Source organism: Chelonoidis abingdonii, chromosome 4 (assembly GCF_003597395.2).
Source record: "Chelonoidis abingdonii isolate Lonesome George chromosome 4, CheloAbing_2.0, whole genome shotgun sequence".
NCBI lineage: Eukaryota > Metazoa > Chordata > Testudines > Testudinidae > Chelonoidis > Chelonoidis abingdonii.
Window position 1 is genome coordinate 5,749,549 of NC_133772.1, and position 18,674 is coordinate 5,768,222.

Genomic DNA, 18,674 nt, shown 5'->3' on the forward strand with positions numbered 1-18,674 from the left:
GGGCTGGGGATGAGGGGCTCCGGGGTGGGGCAGGGGGCTGGGTACAGGGGGTGAGGACTCCAGCTGGTGGTAAGGGCTCTGGGGTGAAAATGAGGGGGCAAGAATTTAGCAAGATTCAAAGAGGGACTGGATATTTCTACAGACCACAAAAACATCCAGAGCTGGAATAATTAATGCAAACAACTTCTGGCAGCAGGAGGGGGCTCCGGGTTTGGGAGTGGCTCAGGGCTGGGGCAGGAGGTTGGTGACTGGGTTTGGCTGGGGATGAGGGGCTCCGGGGTGGGGCAGGGGGCTGGGTACAGGGGGTGAGGACTCCAGCTGGTGGTAAGGGCTCTGGGGTGAAAATGAGGGGGCAAGAATTTAGCAAGATTCAAAGAGGGACTGGATATTTCTACAGACCACAAAAACATCCAGAGCTGGAATAATTAATGCAAACAACTTCTGGCAGGGATGCTAAGCCTCCTGCTTCAGGGCTTGAGCTGACTGTAACTATTACAACCAAGCTGAGACCTAATGCAGGATGATTATCCCCACATCTGCTACTGAGGGATTCTTACACCTGCCTCTGCAGCCCCTGGTACTGGAAACAGGACACTGGAGTGGATCAGAGCAGAGGTGTGTCCAGTCTGGCAATTCCCTATGACCTAAGTGATTTGCCCAAGGTCACAGACAGAGCAAGCGGCAGAGCTAGAAATAGAAACCACAAGTCCTGTAGCCCAGCCCAGCACCGAAGCCACAAGCCCAGCCTCGTTCAAGACTCCCAACACCCCTCTGCATAGCCTGGCCCAGCCCAGAGAATGCAGCAAGGCTGCAGCCCATGAGCCCCTCTGCGCCCCCAAGCTGAGCTGGCAGTACCTGGCTACATACCCCTCCCTTGATGGCCGCCTCAATGGATGCTTTGGGCATGCTCTTGCTCCGGCACTGCTCGATGATGCTGGCCAGGTTGGTGTTGAGATCAGGGTTGGGTCCCCCCTCTGCAATAGGACAGAAAGGGGATGTCACAAGGAGACATGGCTGGATCCCATTTCAGAGCAGTCCTGACTCCCAACCCTCATTGCTATAACCCACCAGTCTCCCCTCCCCTCTCAAAGCCAGGGATAGAACCCAGGCGTCCTGATTCTGAGAACCCCCTGCTTTAACCAACTATCCCCCTCCAAGAGCCAGGGATAGAACCCAGGAGTCCTGATGTCCCTGGTGACCCTCCCTGCTCCACACTACCTCTCTCAGGGCTGTTCCTCCCTTCAGCCACCATAAGCTGTTACCTCAGGCTGCCTGAACCCCAGGAACTGGGCTGCCCCCCTCTTATGCAAAACAGCTGCTAGAGTGAAGCACAGACCCAGCCACCTTACAGGAGGTGCTGTGGGACAAAGGAAAGGTCCAGTGGAGGAAGAATGAGAAGGGAAGAGATACTACCCCATAGACCAGCATCCTCTGCTCCAGCAACTAGGGATGATAACAGAGATTAGGGGCAGCAGGGTCAGTGCTAGTGGTCAAGGCTGGGCTAGCAGGGCTCTGTAGCCACAGCTTCTGGCTAAGGATGGGCCCCATCAGGTACTGAGAGGCTGGCAGGGCTCTGTAGCGCTCCCTCTGTCTGGGGCAGGGCCTGTGGGGCACTGGGAGCCTGGCAGGGCTCTGTAGCACTCCCTCTGGCTGGGGCAGGGCCTGTGGGGCACTGGGAAGCTGGCAGGGCTCTGTAGCACTCCCTCTGGCTGGGGCTGTGTCACACACAGGAGCCACCTCTCCCACCCGGTACCTTTCACAGCAAAGCGCAGCAGCATGGTGAGCTTCTGGAAGAGCCGGCTGCGCTCGGCATCCCGCGGGCCCTTGATGTGCTTGACCTTGGACCATTTGTTGTGGCCGGCGGGGGTGGCACCTGAGGTGTGCAGGGCCCGGCATGATGAGAGGGAGGAAGGGGCAGCCAGCCTGGGCTCCAGCTCCTTCAGCGCCAGTATCGAGGTCAGAACATGGCACCTGAATGGGGCAGCTGCCCTCCCCATGGCGCTGAGCAGGGACATGGGGGTGAGCTCCTGAAACACACATACACACACAGGTTACACAGCTGGGAGGGAGCTCCTGTAACACACACATAACACGCATACTGCTCAGCCCCCCCAACACACATACACACTACAGCCAAGTGTGAGCTCCTGTAACGCTCATACACACACAGAGTTCTCCTCTAACACACACATTACACAGCACCCGGGGGTGTGATCACCTGTAACACACACACACACACACACACACCCCCCAACACCACACACCCAAGCAACAAACACAGCCCGACCCGCCTCTTACTGTGACACACACGCTGCACAGCCTGGCCGGGGCCCTCTTGCACCCACTAGTCCCCGCTCCCCTCCCAGAGCCAGGAGAGAACCCAGGAGTCCGGGCTCCCAGCTCCCCACGGCAGAGCGGGGACCGGGCTGCCCCCTTACGGGCTCCTACCACCCAGGCAGCAGGTGCCACGAGCGCTGTAGCGGCCGGACTCGGGACCCAGGCGTCCGGGGGGCTGGGCCGGAAGGTCCCTGCGCTGGAGCCTCCCCCGGCTGCTGGAGCCGGCGGCGCAGGCGCGGGGCGGAGCGGAGGAAAAAACACGGCCCCCTGCGGTCCCAGCCCGGCTCGTGCGCAGGCGGGTCCCGGCTGCAGCCCCAGGGCGGGGCGCAGAGGCCGGCCCGGGGAGGCAGCAGCGCGGGGCGCGGAAGTCGCTGCCGGGCGAGAAGCGGCCGGGGCGAGGCGGAGCCGGAGCGAGCCCGGCGATGGCTGCAGCGGGGCCGCGCAGGTGGAGGCGGGCGGGGATCCCCGCCGGGCACTGGCTGGTCCCGGCTGGGGGCCGAGCCGAGGGGGACCGGGACCCGGTGGTCCTCCCGCGCAGTGACCCCGGCCGGGGGCTGCAGCAGCCGGAGAGCTGGGGCCGGGGAGCGGCGCTGAGCCCCAGGCACCACCCCAAACCCGGAGCCTCCTGGGGCCAGGGAGGGGAGGACGTTGGCCGGTGAGATGCGGAGTAGGGCGCGATCCTCTTCCCCGGGTCCCTGGGGAGCTGGGGGGAGTCTCCCTGGGTCACACAGGTGCTGGGCGGGGGGTTCCCTGGGAGTTGCTCCTCTAGAAACCGCGTCCCCTGCTGAGATTCCAGGCTGGGGGCTGGAGCGGAAGGTGCTGAGTGTGTAACGCTTGTGCCAGCAGCTCCAGGTGGCGTTTGAGGACGTCGCTCTGTATTTCACCCGGGAGGAGTGGGAGCTCCTATCCCAGCGAGAGAAGCATCTGTACCGGGACCAGATGCTGCGGAATTATTGGGCCCTTGTTTCCCTGGGTAAGGACCAATTGCGCTTCTTTTTAACAGCTGTGAAATGTCTGGGTTCCCTCCAGACCTCAGCATCTGCCAGGGAAATGCTGCAGCTGCTGCAACAGCTCCCCACCTCCCCCAAAAGAATGAACATAGCACATTTAACAACTGTACAGCTGAACAATGCTTGCACCCTGTGTGAAAGAACTGGTAGCTCTGAATGACGCCACCTGGTGATACCTGCCACGACATGTGGCCGATGCCTTAATGACATACTACAGATGGCAAAGGAGCAAAGTTCCCTTCTTCCAAAATCTTCCCCCATGGTACATTTTTCAGGGAAGAGTTGGGTAAGTGAATGACGAGAGAGAAGGTGGTTGAGGACTTTCTACTCACCCTATCTCTTAGTCTGAGAGTAATGGGCATTCAGTGGTGTTTCAACTCGTTAAAGAAAATCGGTGTCACACAGTTGTCTTATGGAATGTAGTGCCACAAGGTAGCATAGAGGCCAAGATGTTAGCAGAATGGGATATTTCTATGGACCATCCATTCTAGAGTTCCCCTAGTAAGGATTTAAAACTCAATCTCCACTGCAAATTGAGACGGGTCATAGACACTGCTGCTTCAGAGTATGAACTGAACCTGCCTGGTGGGAGACAAGAAGAAATCTCCTCTAAGAAAGGTTTATTTCATTATTCTCCTGCTTGAGATCTCTTGCACTTTCCTCTGAAGCAACAACCGAGATCAGTGTCCTGTCTTGCCAGGTGCTATACAGACACACCCTGACCGAGGTCGGGGCCCTATTGTGCTGGGCTGCACCAACATATAATTGAGCCCCTACAGCCAAACTTTAGTAATACAACTTTGCCCCCAAACAGGCTATTCAGATTCCAAACCGGACTTAATCCACCGGATCGAGGTAGGGGAGGCAGAGCTCTGGATCCAGGATGCCGAGGACTGCAGGAAAAGCTCCGGGCCTGAGAGCCCCTCCTCGGGTGAGTCATAATAATCAAGTCCCTTCTGATTTACACACCTGTTAGTGAAGGGCTCCTTGATGTAGAAGGCAAAGGCAGAGCGAGATCCACTGGCTGGGAGTAGAAGGATTCTCTGCACCTTGAGGTCTTTAAACCACAATTTGAGGACTGCAATAACTCAGACATAGGTTAGGGGTTTGTTACAGGAGTGGGTGGGTGAGATTCTGTGGCCTGCGTTTTGCAGGAGATGGGACTGGATGATCATAATGGTCCCTTCTGACCTTAGAGTCTATGAGAAGGGAGACTAATTGAGGCTGGGAATTAGAGGCCAATGTTTATCTTGGTGGGAATGAACCACTGGGAGAGCTCCTCTCAGGACACAGTGGATTCTCCATCACTAGGATGTTAGACCTTCAGCAGAGGTCTCCCTACAGGATGGAGAGCAGACAGATACCGGACACGGTGTTGGTATATAATACTCTAAATGCTCTTTAGTGATTACAAAACAAACTTTACTCACTCCACGTTCACACGCCAAACATACTATCCCAGAGTCCAAAGGTCAGAATGGGCCCGATGGCCAGTTGAGATTCCTTCCGATCATAAGATGCGGGGAGCCGGGGAAACTACATCTGTATTCGCATGGGGCTCTGGATCAATAAACAACTCCAATTTGCAGAAGTCATAGGCAACCATTTATAGTCCATTCTGTCACATCCTCAGTTCTTTGCCTTTGTTTACTAGGCCCTCCACCCACACAATTCCAAAGAGACAATCCTGGGCAAGCTGCCATGATCCAAGGCGGACCATTTCCTTCAATTCTTATACAATTTTATATCAGTCCAGCTGGTGGTGTTTCCTTTTCTGTTCATTTTCCGTGTTTTTCTCTGAACAAAACAAGATTGTTTTTGCACAGATAGTTCTAATAGTCCTTGACTGTATGCTCTTGCTTTGGTTGCCAAGTTGCAATGCACGTATTCATGTCAAGCATGCGTCATTCATACCAGGCCTCAATGACATATCCATGTAATATGTTATAGATGAATTATAGTGTGTGTATGTATGTATGTGTATATATATCCCGACATCCCCCCCTCTTGATACATGATTAATGCCATTAATTATTGTATCAATTCATAATGTCGCAAGCTATGCAATTTTATATATCACTTGCTCCAAAACTTCTTGTTGCTTTCTTATTCGGCAGTATAAACATAGCCTAATAAAGGTTAACATAACAATTAATGCAAATAAAATCACAATAGGATGTAGCTTTTAATTTAGAAGAGTTGTGACACTGGGAGACCATCCTTTGAAAATATCATACCAATGAGAAATTGCCAATTCTTCTCCTTCTTTCCTCAATTTTAATATTTGACCATTGTGGATCAAAATGTTTATTTTTCCCAGTTGAACAGACTTAGATATTATCTTTTGCATATTGCCTGTTTTTTAAGCTTTCATCAATAAATTTTTCCCATTGTTCCCAGTGTATCCCCAGATCAAAGGACCAGTCCACATCTTTTGGTTACCAAACAATTTCCTTTTTTAAAAATAGAGGACCTCGGTAAATAATTCCATTAATAATGACCTCTGTTACATTACCTTTACATGACTCAACTGGGCCTTTTTCTGTCATACTTCCCCAAAATACATGTTTTTCAGTGGCTACCACACAAACACACCCGTTGCCTAAATCAAACACTCTTGTGCCATGAGAGGCTAAATATTGCATGGTTCATTGTCTGCTTGAATGGTTCAAATGACATCCCTCTAGGGACCAAGTTAGCTGTGGGCACACCCATTTTCGTCATCCCCACTCTTCACAATGTTTCATTAATTCTACTAATTTATAATCCTCCTCTTCTTGAATTAAGTATGTCCCACTTATTTCTATTTGCTATAATTCTTCATTAATAATTTTTGGCAACACCCAGGCCATTGCTGCTTTTTTTGCTTCCCTGTGTTGTGTACCAGCATTCTGCCTTTTCACTCCACTCTCAGAGTGGCTTGATCCCAATTAAACTCCATATATTTCTTCCATCCTGCAATTTATTGATTCCATATATGAGGATCTTTGAGCCATTCAAAAGGCCATGGTCCATTACTTAACAGACTAACCATTCTTTCTATGTATTGTAGCCCATAATTTTGCATCTGTACACATCGTTTTATTGTCAAACTCAGACACACCAAATAGATTTACATTTAAAGACGTTTTCAAGGGTTGCGCTTGTTTCAATTGGAGTTCCACACTTCTTATTCCTTTCGCCAAAATTTTGTGTCACATGTGTCTGTATAGCCCCCAAAATCTTACCCAAAGCTGACATTTTCCTTTGCAACATCTCAATATCAAATCTTTTGGCCTTAGATATTCCTCTGTCACATTTTTGCCATCTTCCCACCATATTTCAAATTGTACCTGAAACGGGTTTTTCTTTATATCTGGTTTTGTTTGGTCCTGTTTTTCCCATTCTGTCCCACAAATAATGTATTTTTCGCTTTGATCCATACCTTCATCCTAGAGGTGCTCCCATATGTATATCCATGTACCCCTCAATTTCTCCAAATACTCAAAAAACTTAAAAGCCAAAAACCTTATTTTCACCCTTTTTGAATTATGAGGCTCCTCGATATTGAAGTCATGGCCATTATGCTATAGGAATAATATCCAGTGCTTCCGGCTGTATTATTCTAAATACTTACACTAAGCTCTTCTATCTTCAGTCGAGCTCCGGTATTATTTTTTTTCTTCCTAAAATATAACACACACAACACAATTCTTCTACTAAGCACAAAATGCAAAGCAAGCGTAAACAATAAACCAATTATAAAAATTGTAGCACCGTATCCATGCTCCAAATCCAAAATCCGTACAGGATAATCTCCATGCAATTGGGCATTCCTTTCCCTCTGTAAGATAAACTAAAAGAAAGGAACATTATTTAATCTTTAGGCCATAAATTTAATTGTGATGTGTGGACTCACTTTCCCTTTTCTCCCTTGTTAATCTGCACCACAGTAGATGAAATGTTATTCATGATGGAAAATGGTCCAACCCATCTAGACTCCAGGACATTATTTTTCTATGCTAATTTCAAATACATTACTCTATCTCCGATTTTCCATAATTTACTGTCCTGAGCCACACGAGAATCCACTGAGTCTCTTGCTTTTTCAATGGCGTCAATCAGTTTAAATTCCATTTTCTTAAGTTCTGTTGGTAACACCCTTACCCACTGGGTAACTGATACCTCCTCTTCTTCTTCTGGGTACAGTAAAGGGCTCCACAATCTCATAGGCCTTCCAAAGAGAATTTGATATGCCTGGTAGCCAGTACCCAATAGACCACTACTTCGGATGGCCGCCAATACCATTCACGATTTATCATTCCAATCTTTGCCAGTTTCTTGTATTACATTCTTTGCATACAGCGTGTTTAATAGTTTGATTCATCCTTTCTACTGTCCCTAATGATTGAGGATGATAGGGCATATGTAGTTGTTGCTTTTTTCTTAAAGCTTTTAATAAACTTTTAATTACTCCTCCTACAAAATGTGGCCCATTTTCTGAATCAATTACTTTTGGAATCATAGAAGATTAGGGTTGGAAGAGACCTCAGGAGGTCATGTAGTCCAACTCCTTGCTCAAAGTAGGACCAACACCAACTAAATTATCCCAGCCAGGGCTTTGTCAAGCCTGACCTTAAAAACCTCTAAGGATGGAGATTCCACTACCTCCCTAGGTAACCCATTCCAGTGCTTCATCACCCTCCTAGTGAAACAGTGTTTCCTAATATCAAACCTAGACCTCCCCCGCATAATTTTCCATATCTACTAAACATACTTCCCACAACTTTTTGGCAGTGGTCTGTGCAGTATAATTTCTGGTGTAAATCGCCTCCACGCATCCAGAAAAGGAATCTACTATCACTAATAAATACTGATTCCCCCTTTGGGACTTAAGCAATTTATCAATATAATCAGCCTATATTCTACTCCATGGCCCCACAATTCTTTGGTGCAACATGGGTCTCGAATTCAGTGGTGTATTCCTGTCTGCTGGACACCTTATGCAGTTTTTAACAAAATTTTGTATGTCCTTTCGCACTCGAGGCCATATTCCAATTTGTTTTATCTTAAAGAGAGTATTCTCTATTCCTTGATGTGCTATAGAGTGACACAGGTTAATAATCTCTTCTCTTTGAAGTTTGTCAGGTACCCACTTTTCTTCTCTCGTGTTTTTTTATTCACTGCATAGCCACCTTGTATATTTCAGTTTCCCCATTTTTCCTCAGGTTTAACCTCCTGTTTTATGACTTGAGCTCTAGTAACTACCATAACTCCCAAAGGTTCCTTTACTGCTAATTTTTTTAAAAAAAATTTCATTCCCTTCTCACTTTTGGTGACCTTTAATATGTCTTACTCTTAATTTTCCTGGGTATTTTTTTCAGCCAATCAAAGATTTCCAATCCTTCTTTTGGACCAAATTTTCCCCCTCAGCTGTTTCCCAATGATTCTTTTTCCAAATCCCAATCCAGTATAACAGTCCTTGTATCGCAAAGTCTGAATCCATATAGACATAAAGACACTCTGCAACATTATTTTTCTGTTTAAGCAGATCGCTAAAAGCTCTGAGCTGAAGTCAGACTCCTAGAACCAGAAATAGCTTCCCCATCAATTTGTACAGCCGCGTATCCCATATATTTCTTGGGTTCTCATGGTATGAACTACCATCTGTAAACAAAACTCTTTTTCTCTGAGGCTTAACACTTCATCTACCAGGGGGTGCTTCTTCAGCTAACTTCAGTTCGGTTTCTGGAAGTGGGCATTCATGCTCCTCTCCTTCCGTCAGGAGGGCATAGGGTAACGTCACGGCTTGTCTGTTATTCTAACAAGTAACATCTCTGTTAGTTAACATCCAGGTCCACTGGGCTATTCTGGCATTCAGTACTCCTTTTTCCTGCAGTTTCCCTGATCAAATATATTTCAGGGGAGAGGTGAGGTGTTTGTATTATAACAGGGGCTGTGCCAGTAGTCAAAGCAAAAGCTTCACTGGCCCATACAGCAGCGAAACAGTCTCTTTCACAGATCCCAAACTGCTGCCCCATAAGGGTTAATCTCTTAGATGCGTACGCTACCGGTATTAACTTCTCGTCAATTTCCTGCATTAGTACCGATGCTAGACTTTGTTGGGTTGCTGCCAACGTAATCACAAACGGCTTGTTTATCTCTGGGAATTTCAATGCTGGAGCTTGCATCAAGCTTGTTTTAAATGACAAAAAGTGTCGTCTTGTTCAGGGCCCTGCTCCCATGCTCCTTTCTTTTTCAGTAAATGCCACAAGGGTCCAGTGATAGCGGCAAAATTCCAGATGTGTTTCCTTAAATAATTAAATCCTCCTAACATCACCTTCAAGGCATGAGACTCCTCTGGCCTTGGTAAATTCATTAATGAGTTCACCTTTTATTGATCTACCTGAATTCCTTGTTCCCCTAGAGTCACCCCCAAATAATTCACTCTCCTCTGCACTAGTTGGGCTTTCTCTTTATTAGCCTTGAAACCCATTTCCTGGATGAGTTTCAACACTTTTTCAGTCCACTCAGTCACCTCCTCTCCAGTGTTCTCCCCCCTCCCCCACCAGATATGTCATCTACAAGGTGATGTTCTCCCGATTCTCTTTGGATAATTGATCCAGCATTCACACTGCATGTTGGTGCGCAATAGCCAGAGCGCAGTGTCAGCCCTGGGGAATTTTTCAATAAGTCCTGTTGTCCCTTAACAGTCAATGCAAAGCAGGCCCAAGAATCGAGATGCAATGGTGAGAAAACAATTTGCTAAATCTATGACAGAGAACCCTTGTATTCTTCCCATCACTTGAAGTAGATCTGTTCCTATTGGTGCCATGGGAGGTGTAGCTTTATTAAGATCCACTATCAATCTCCAGTCTCTCGAGGCTTTTAATATGGGCCAGATTGGGCCATTGTATGCAGAATTCTCCCTTTTCAATCACTCCCTGTTGTTCTAATGATTCAATTATTTTCTGAATTCCTGCCTCTGCTCGCACAGGATATTTATATTGTCTCTGCGGTGGCACGTTGTCCCCCAGGATTTTAACACATGCTTTGATTTTTACAATATTTGGCTTTATTCCTAATCCATACATCAGGAAACTCCTTTACCCACATCCTGTTGATCCAGTATAATCTCCTCCACTGCTTCTATAGCACAGATTCTTGGAATGTACCCTCCTGTCAGGACGCTTTCCATCCAGCCGGGCACATGCCACAGAACTGCATTGGTTAAATCCAAAACGAACCGATTCCTCCTCAGAAAAGGAGTCCCCAATATTACTGGCTTAGCTGACCGATCTATCTGAAGCATTTGTTCTTTACAACAAATATCCCCCTCTGTCTGGGTATAGCTTTCTACTGTATGATACGTTTTTCCTGTCACTCGTTCCCCAATAAAGGAGGCTGCTGGAATCTCTGACACGCATCGAGTCAAATCACAACTTCTATTTACATTAGACCATTATCCTAGGCCTCCCGTCTTAATCTAGTTACCATCTCCCACTTCTGGGGACCCATTTCCAATGGAAGCTACTTGTCATCAGGACCTCCCTATAGAGCGGTTTCTCTGAACCCTCAGCTTGAACAGCTGCAACTCTTCTCTGCTCCTTAGATATTTCCTCTTCCATCCTTTGCATTTCTTTGATCAATTCATCTGTGCATCTCCCATTCCACTTATCCATATCTTCCCCCCTCAGTTTCAAATACCTCCAAGCAATATTCCGAATCATATCTACTCCTTTCTGGGGCTCGAATGAACTCTTTCATCCCTACCACTTGATGGTCTAATTTATCTTTGTCTGCCTTAATCTTTTCCCAATCCACCATTCTCTTTTCCAATTCCCTGTTTTGTTTCCCCATTTGTTCTAACTGAGTTTGCATGATCTGTGCTTGCCTCACTTCCCACTCCAAATTTTCCTGGCAGGTTTTAGAATAATCTTGTAATAGTTGTAACTCCGCACAGATTTCCCCCTTACATGCTATTGACTTTTTTACAGCTTCCCACAACAGCCACACTACGGCCGTTTGCTTTTTACTGGCATTAGGCTTCTACAACTGTACATATTTCTCAAACATGTTTTCTAAGATATCGGTCATTACACTGGGCTCCACTGCGCCCTTCTTTGGTCACGGACTCACAGGCCAGTGCTCTCTCAGCTCCTCACGAACCCAGGGAGGAACCCCTTCAGTGTGACAGACCTTCTGAGGGGTCCACTTTCTCCCAGGGTTAAGCCATAGGCTCCTCCGCCTCCTGGAACCGCACCTCTCAGAGCCTTCAGCATGCCCGTCTCTCGCTAATCCCTCTTCATTCTACTGCTCCTCAGTCATTCACTACAGGATGCTCTGTCCACGGGGTGCAGTTTATCCCACTGCTGCCACTAGTTGTCGCGGAGTCACTGGGCCAGTGCTCTGGAACTACTCAGTATGAAGCCAGTCAGGACTCTGGGGGAGCCTCCTCTCTCTGAGCATAGTGTCACTAGGGCAAGAAACTTACACAGCTTCAATCTTCCTGGTCTGACCTTGGAGCATTCAGCATCCCCTTCCACACTGTGTGCTTCCCACAGCGAGTCCGCCAGGGCAGGACTCCTGGGGAAGCCAGAGGGCCCTGCACCCCAACTCTGCAGTCAGGCGTGACTCTCAGCCAGCCAGTAAAACAAGTCAACAGGAACATAGCATAGGACAGAAATCAGTGACTTTCAGCCAAGTCATCTTGGGGAGTCCTGGGCCAGAAGCCCTGGACTCCCACTCTTCCAGTGTCACTTGATCATCACCTGGTTGCATCCCCCTCCTGGGTCTCAGGTTACAAAGGGCACCGGTTGTAGCATACATGCAGACATCTGGAGCAGCCTCACCTGCGCCAGAGGTCTTAGCCAAAGTCGCACACCCCTATTCCCACCACCGAGATATTGGTGCAGCACACAGGAAAACCAAGGCACACATCATTCATGCAAAATGGTAAAACTCATAGGCTCAACAGTAAGACTCACGTACAACATAACAAGGGGAAATCCCCACTTCGTCACAAGCCTATAACATATTACATGGATGGGTGTGTGTGTATGTGTTTTTTACATACACACACACACACCTCCCAACAATAGTAGCTTTGCCTAGCCTATATTTCTCTAGTTTGTTTATGAGAAGATAATGTAAGACAGTATCAAAAGCTTTACTAAAGTCAAGATATGTGACATTTATTGTGTCTCCCCTATCCACAAGGCTTCTTACCTGCCAAAGAAGGATATCAGGTTGGTTTGACATAATTTGTTATCGGCAAATCCATGCTGACTGTTAGCTCTTACATTATTTCCTTCTAGGTGCTCACAAATAGAATGTTTGATTACTTGGTCCATTATCTTTCCAGGTACTGAAGTTAAACTGTCTGGTCTAGAATTCCCTGAGTTGTCCTTATTCTCTTGCCTATAGCTAGGTACTATATTTCCAGTCCTTGGGGGTCTCTACTATCCTCCACAAGTTCTCAGAGATCATCACTAATGGTCAGAGATCTCTTCATCTAGTTCCTTAAGTATTCTAGGGTGTATTCCATCAGGCCCTGCCGACTTGAAGACATGTAACTTGTCTAAGTAATTCATAACTATTTCTTTTCCTATTTTAGGCTCGGATCCTACCCCATTGACACTGATGTTCACTATGTTAGTCAACCAATCACTGCTACCTTTTTGGTGAAAACTAAATAAACCCCTCTGATTGAAATAAAAACAAAATCTGTTTGAAAACAAAACCAGGGGCCAGTTGTGCGAGGCACTGCCTGTATCCTGGGCAGGCTATAATTTAAGCATAAAACGATACCCATGGGAGCAGGTGCTAGGCGCTGCACAAACAACATTGGGTAAAACCACCCTTAGTCAAGCTGCAGATTTGTCGTGGCATTTTGTATCAGAAATTACAGAGCAGTTATATAAGTTTAGTAAAGGTCACAGGTCCTTAAATTTACTGTGACAGCTCCATGATTTTTAATAAAACCTGCCTTCCTCGCCCTCCCCAAGAGGCACTAGCCGCCCAAAGAAGCACCTTCCCCCAGTGCTGCAACCCTAACCCCAGCCTGGTGCAGAGGGGTCGGGGTGGGCCTCAGTGGATCTGGATGGCAATGCCATCCACTGAAGTTTGGCCCACCTCCTCCACCATCATGACTGGTTGCGGGGGCATATCTGATTGGCACTGGAACCCAGCAGGCCAGGTCTCAATGTCCAGAGCAAGGTGCTGGGTCCAGCCCTGTGGGATAGGAGCTGCCATTGCAGGGTGAGGCACCCATCCAAAAAACAATCACAAAGAAATGGGGAAATTGCCCCATCTGTGACATTTTTCCATCTTTGTTGAAGGTGTAGTTTTAAACCTGAGCTAACACCGGGATTGCCTCCGCTCTCTCCAGCAGGGCACGGGATCCCGGGAGGAAAGAGGGCACAAGCTGAATGTGGGGAAAGCGCAGCAGGAAAGCAGGATCCCACGGCCCACGGGGGGATCCATCCACAGGACACAGTCCATCTCCAGGATAAACTCAGCCAGAGACCAGATGTGGCTACGCACCAGAGACTCCCTATGGGCCGAGGTCCTCATCACTGCATCGACTGTGACAAGAGGTTCAGCAACGCCTCCGCGTTGACCCAGCACCAGCGCACGCATGCCAGGGAGCAGCCGTATCGTTGCTCTGACTGCAACAAGGGCTTTGCAGAGAGCTCAAAGCTGAGAATACATCAGCGCACACACACCGGGGAGCGGCCGTACCGTTGCTCTGACTGCGACAAGGGTTTTGCACAGATTGCATACCTGAGAATACACCAGCGCACGCACACCGGAGAGCGGCCACGCTGCTGCCCCAACTGTGGCAAGAGATTTGCACACAGCTCAAGCCTGAGAACACACCAGCGCACGCACACAAGGGAGCGGCCATACCACTGCACTGACTGCGGCAAGGACTTTGCAGAGATTGCGCACTTGAGAATACACCAGCGCATGCACAACGGGGAGCGGCCGTACCGCTGTGCTGACTGCAACAAGAGCTTTGCACAGATCGCACACCTGAGAAGACATCAACGCACACACACTGGAGAGCTGCCACACCACTGTGCTGACTGCGGCAAGGATTTTGCACAGATTGCGTATCTGAGAATACACCAGCGCATCCACACTGGGGAGCGGCCATATCGCTGTGCCGACTGCAACAAGGGCTTTGCACAGATCGCACACCTGAGAATACATCAACGCACACACAGTGGGGAGCGGCCGTACTGCTGCATCAGCTGTGGGAAGAGCTTTGCAGAGAACTCAAAGCTGAGAATACACCAGCGCACGCACACCGGGGAGCGGCCGTACTGCTGCACCGACTGCGGCAAGAGCTTTGCAGAGAGCTCAAGCCTGAGAATACACCAGCGCACGCACACCGGAGAGCGGCCGTACCACTGTGCTGACTGTGGAAAGGACTTTTCACAGATCGGACACCTGAGAAAACACCAGAGCATGCACACGGGAGCAGCCGCATCGCTGTGACGATTGCAGCAAGAGCTTCAGCAAAGCCAATATGCTGACAAACCACCAACACATATGCGCACCGCTGTGCATACTATGGTAAGAGGTTCAGCGATGCCAACAAGCTGACCCAGCATCAGTGCATAATCTCCTACCTGAGAGCACACCAGCGCACACAGACCAAGAAGTGGCCATACAGCTGTCACGATTGCGGCAAGAGCTTTGGCGGCACCAATGCATCAATGAGGCATCAGTGCACACACACCACGGCCGGCCATTCCAGTGCACTGACTGCGGCAAGAGCCTGCACAGAGCTCATACCTGAGAACACACCACCATGTTCACAGCAAGGAGCGGCCATACAGCTATGCTGATTGGCAAACGCTTTGCTCAATTGGGCAACCTCACCTGGCACCAGTTGACTCACCAACGCCCCTCTGCCACCGCTAGGGCTTGACGGGCTTCTGGCAGCTGGCGGGCCTGGCACAGTGCCAGCAGGAGGAGACCAGGGAGTGGTCCTGTCCCCGTGATGCCCAGCAGAGAGTGTGTGGGGCGGGGAATGGGACTTTGCTGAGCAGTGTGGGGAAGAGCAGACAGGTGGGGGGATTTTAGAGCAGATGGTCACAGCCTACTCCATTTGGGACCCCCTGCATCTAGCTGCAATCCACGCAGGTGTCTGTATTCCCTTCTTCTCCCCCTCACACACACATCTAGCTATGAGGCAGCCAGGACAAACACCCCATCTAGATGGGACCATGTCAGGAACTTCCCCCTACTGCTACCTCGGTTCCAAGCAGGGGCTGACTCTTAGGGGCCATCTGGAGCTGGGATTTGCATTCCTGTCTCAGCATGGATTGGTCTGAGGGGCGGGGTAGGACAGCCTGGTGTGTGTGATTTAAAGACAACTCAGGAACTGCTCATGCCGTCTACTTTAAATTCGAATGTGATGAAGAACTACTACGTACTTAATCTGTAACAAAGGTCTGTCTAACCAGGTGTTTCTTTGATATTAAAGGAGCTGATACATTCGGGTGGCATAGGGAAAAGCCAACGTGAAGTGTAAATCTCTCAGATAAACCAACCAAGATGTTCTAATGCCTAACTGACCATGAGGCCTGATGAACTGTGACTGGCAGGCGCACACAGAGACTTTTGCATTACTCCTTGGGGAATGCCGTGCTAAAAAAATTAAACATTCTGCAAACGCTATTTAAAAATTCTGCATATTTTATTTGTCAATATAACACACATAATCATTGTTTTGGTTATTTCAAAATACCTGTCAGCTATCATGTCAAAGCTGAAATCACAACTGAAGGGTGTTTACCAGACACATCTGGGGAGTGGATAAAAGTGTTAGCACTTCCAGCCCAGGTGTCCTCAAAGCTGCGGGGCCATCACCTATCAGGTAGCCATTCTTTGGAAAGGGAGGCAATCAGGAACAAACAGACCTGCATTTAGAAAACAACAGCATGAAACCTCTTTGCCACCAAAGTTCACGTCTCCCCACTCAGCTGAGAACTTTGTCTAGGGGTCACTTAAAAAAAAGCATTTCAAAGGGAGATTGAACTATAAAAGAGAGGGCCAAAAACATCTCATTATTTCTCCCTGTTCATCTCTTCTTATCACCTAAGAGGACAAAAAGAAGAAAAGAAAAGCAGCTCTTGGACCTCAGGAACTGAGCCTGACCTGAAAACTTGGTCAGCAATGCTACTGGAAACCTGTGCCAAGGGACTTCACTTCGCCCCACGTCTAGTTTGTTCAGTTTAGTACTAGAAAGTGTTTTTATCTTTTTTTTTCTTGCAACCATTTCTGACTTTGATGACTCATCACTTGTACTCACTTGAAATCTACCTTTGTGATTAAATAAATTTGTTTTCTTCTTTAATTGAAATGAGTCCAGTATTGTGACCTGTGTGGGTATCTCTATTTGGGGTGGGAAACTGTTATATCTTGATCCCCTTGGAGGGGCAATGGACCTATTATATCGGGATTGTCCAGGAAGAGGCTGGACAACACAGGCTGCAGATTTTTGGGGGGAAATCTGGGACTGTGTGTCTGTTGGGGTCATCCTGTTGTAATAACCAAGGCTGTGAAAGCCAGAGTGTGAGCTGAGTATGGCTGGCAGGCAGCTCCTATACACAGACATTCAGGGTAAGACCTGTTGTAATGAGGCAGCCTGCCTCCCAGCCGCCCCAGAGAGAGATGAGCCCCTCCAGATACCAAAGTGGGCGGAGCCACTGGAGCCTGCGCCCGCACCGCAGAGGTCAAGGCGCAGGACTGGAAGTATAAAAGCCCAACTCCAGGGCTCAGAAGCTGCCTGGCCGCCGGAGAGGCTGGATGCTGGTGCCCTAGTTCCTGCTGGGGAGACTCCTGGCGTCTGTGACCGCCCCGAGGACTGGCCATACCTGTTGAGACCGGACGCCGACCAGACGATGGGGAAGCCAGTAAGCCTACCAGTGAGAAGGGACCCAGAGGAGCTGCCCAGCTTACCGCTCACAGAGTAACCCGAGGAGCCCATGGTTCTCAATGCCATAGAGGACGCTGACCAGATGCAGGTACTGATAGAGCGGGAGGTCAGAAGTAGCCCGGGGGCAGCCAACCCTAGTCTGGCTGCAGCACACCCAGAGCTGATGTCAGTGTGTTGCAGCCAGGATCCCATTGACACAGCAGCAGGTGACCTGCTGCTGTCAGGACCCCGGGCTGGGACGCAGTGGGGCGGGCAGGCCTGCGTCCAGTGGGTGGCAGTCTCCCCCTCGTCCCGACGCTCAGGACCAGGAGCTTGGGCTTTGCTCTTGAACTGTTTGTTCGCTGCCCCGCCTTGACCTAGGGCCTGGGTTTGTTATTACAGAACTCTCTGCTCCGCCCCTGCCTGAGGGTCTGACCCCTGAACTGCTTGTTTGCTGTCCCGCCGTGACCCAGGGCCGGGCCAAGCACTGAACTATTTTTGCTCAGCCCCTGCCTGGTGGGGAGAGGGGGCCTGAGCCCTTGACTGTTTCCTGCCCCACCAGGCTAACTCACCAACTCACTGGACTTGTGTAGTGAGGTGGCCTGGCTCCCAGCCGTCCCAGAGAGGGGCGACCCCAACAGCACACCCCTACACCAGTGTCACGGAGTCCCTGGGTGATGCTTTGGAACTGCTCCCCACAAAGCCAGTCAGGACTTTGGGGAGCCTCCTCTCCCTCGGAGCAGACTGTCTTCAGGGCAAGAAGCTCACACAGCTTCACCTTCCTGGATCTCTCCTTGGAGCATTCAGCATCCTCTGCCCCTCTGTGCGCTTCCCACAGCGAGTCCACCCAGGCCAGGTCCTGGGGAAGCCAGAGGCTCCTGCACCCCCACTTTGCAGTCAGACGTGACTCTTAGCCAGCAAAACAGAAGTTTATTAGATGACAGGAACGTGGTCTAAAACAGAGCTTGTAGTACAGAGAACTGGACCTCTCAGCCAGGTCCATTCTGGGGCCCAGTGAGCCAGACAACCCCGCCTGCCCTCACTTCCCGTTTCCCAGCCAGCTCCAAACTGAAACCCCCTCCAGCCCCTCCTTTCTGGCCTTTGTCTCTTTCCCGGACCAGGAGGTCACCTGATCTTTGTTCTCACACACCTTTAGCATCCCCTTGCAGGGGGGAAGGGCCCGGGCCATTAGTTGCCACAGAGATAGTGTCAGCCAGAAACTGAGGCACCCACACAGTATTCAGAGGAAACCTTAAGAACAGCCCACTTCGTCACATCCGGAATGCTGGAAGCTATTTGTGAGTGAGCCGCGTTAGGAGCTACAGCAGCAAAGCATTACTGGGCACGCCAGGTTACAGGGCAGGCGCTGACACTACCCTCTTCCCCCTCCCCCACATGTCTGGATTACATCCTGG

The 18,674-nt window shown here is 49.4% G+C and overlaps 1 protein-coding gene and 1 pseudogene across 2 annotated transcripts in view; one reads left to right on the plus strand and one right to left on the minus strand.

Annotated features, from left to right (window-relative positions):
- TACO1 (translational activator of cytochrome c oxidase I) overlaps positions 1-2,561 on the minus strand; it is an 18,088-nt gene extending 15,527 nt beyond the window's left edge. The window contains exons 1-3 of one of the 2 annotated variants that reach the window (XM_075065957.1): positions 2,299-2,561; positions 1,754-2,027; positions 868-974 (exon numbers count right to left, since the gene is read on the minus strand). In XM_075065957.1, the coding sequence (XP_074922058.1) occupies positions 868-974; positions 1,754-2,015 (369 nt within the window). In that variant the 5' untranslated portion in view covers positions 2,016-2,027; positions 2,299-2,561. The remainder of the gene's footprint in view (positions 1-867; positions 975-1,753; positions 2,028-2,298) is intronic. The other variant, XM_032780867.2, reaches the window with a different exon arrangement.
- Positions 2,562-3,110: 549 nt separating this feature from the next.
- Positions 3,111-16,698, plus strand: LOC116825119 (uncharacterized; annotated as a pseudogene).
- Positions 16,699-18,674: the final 1,976 nt, after the last annotated feature.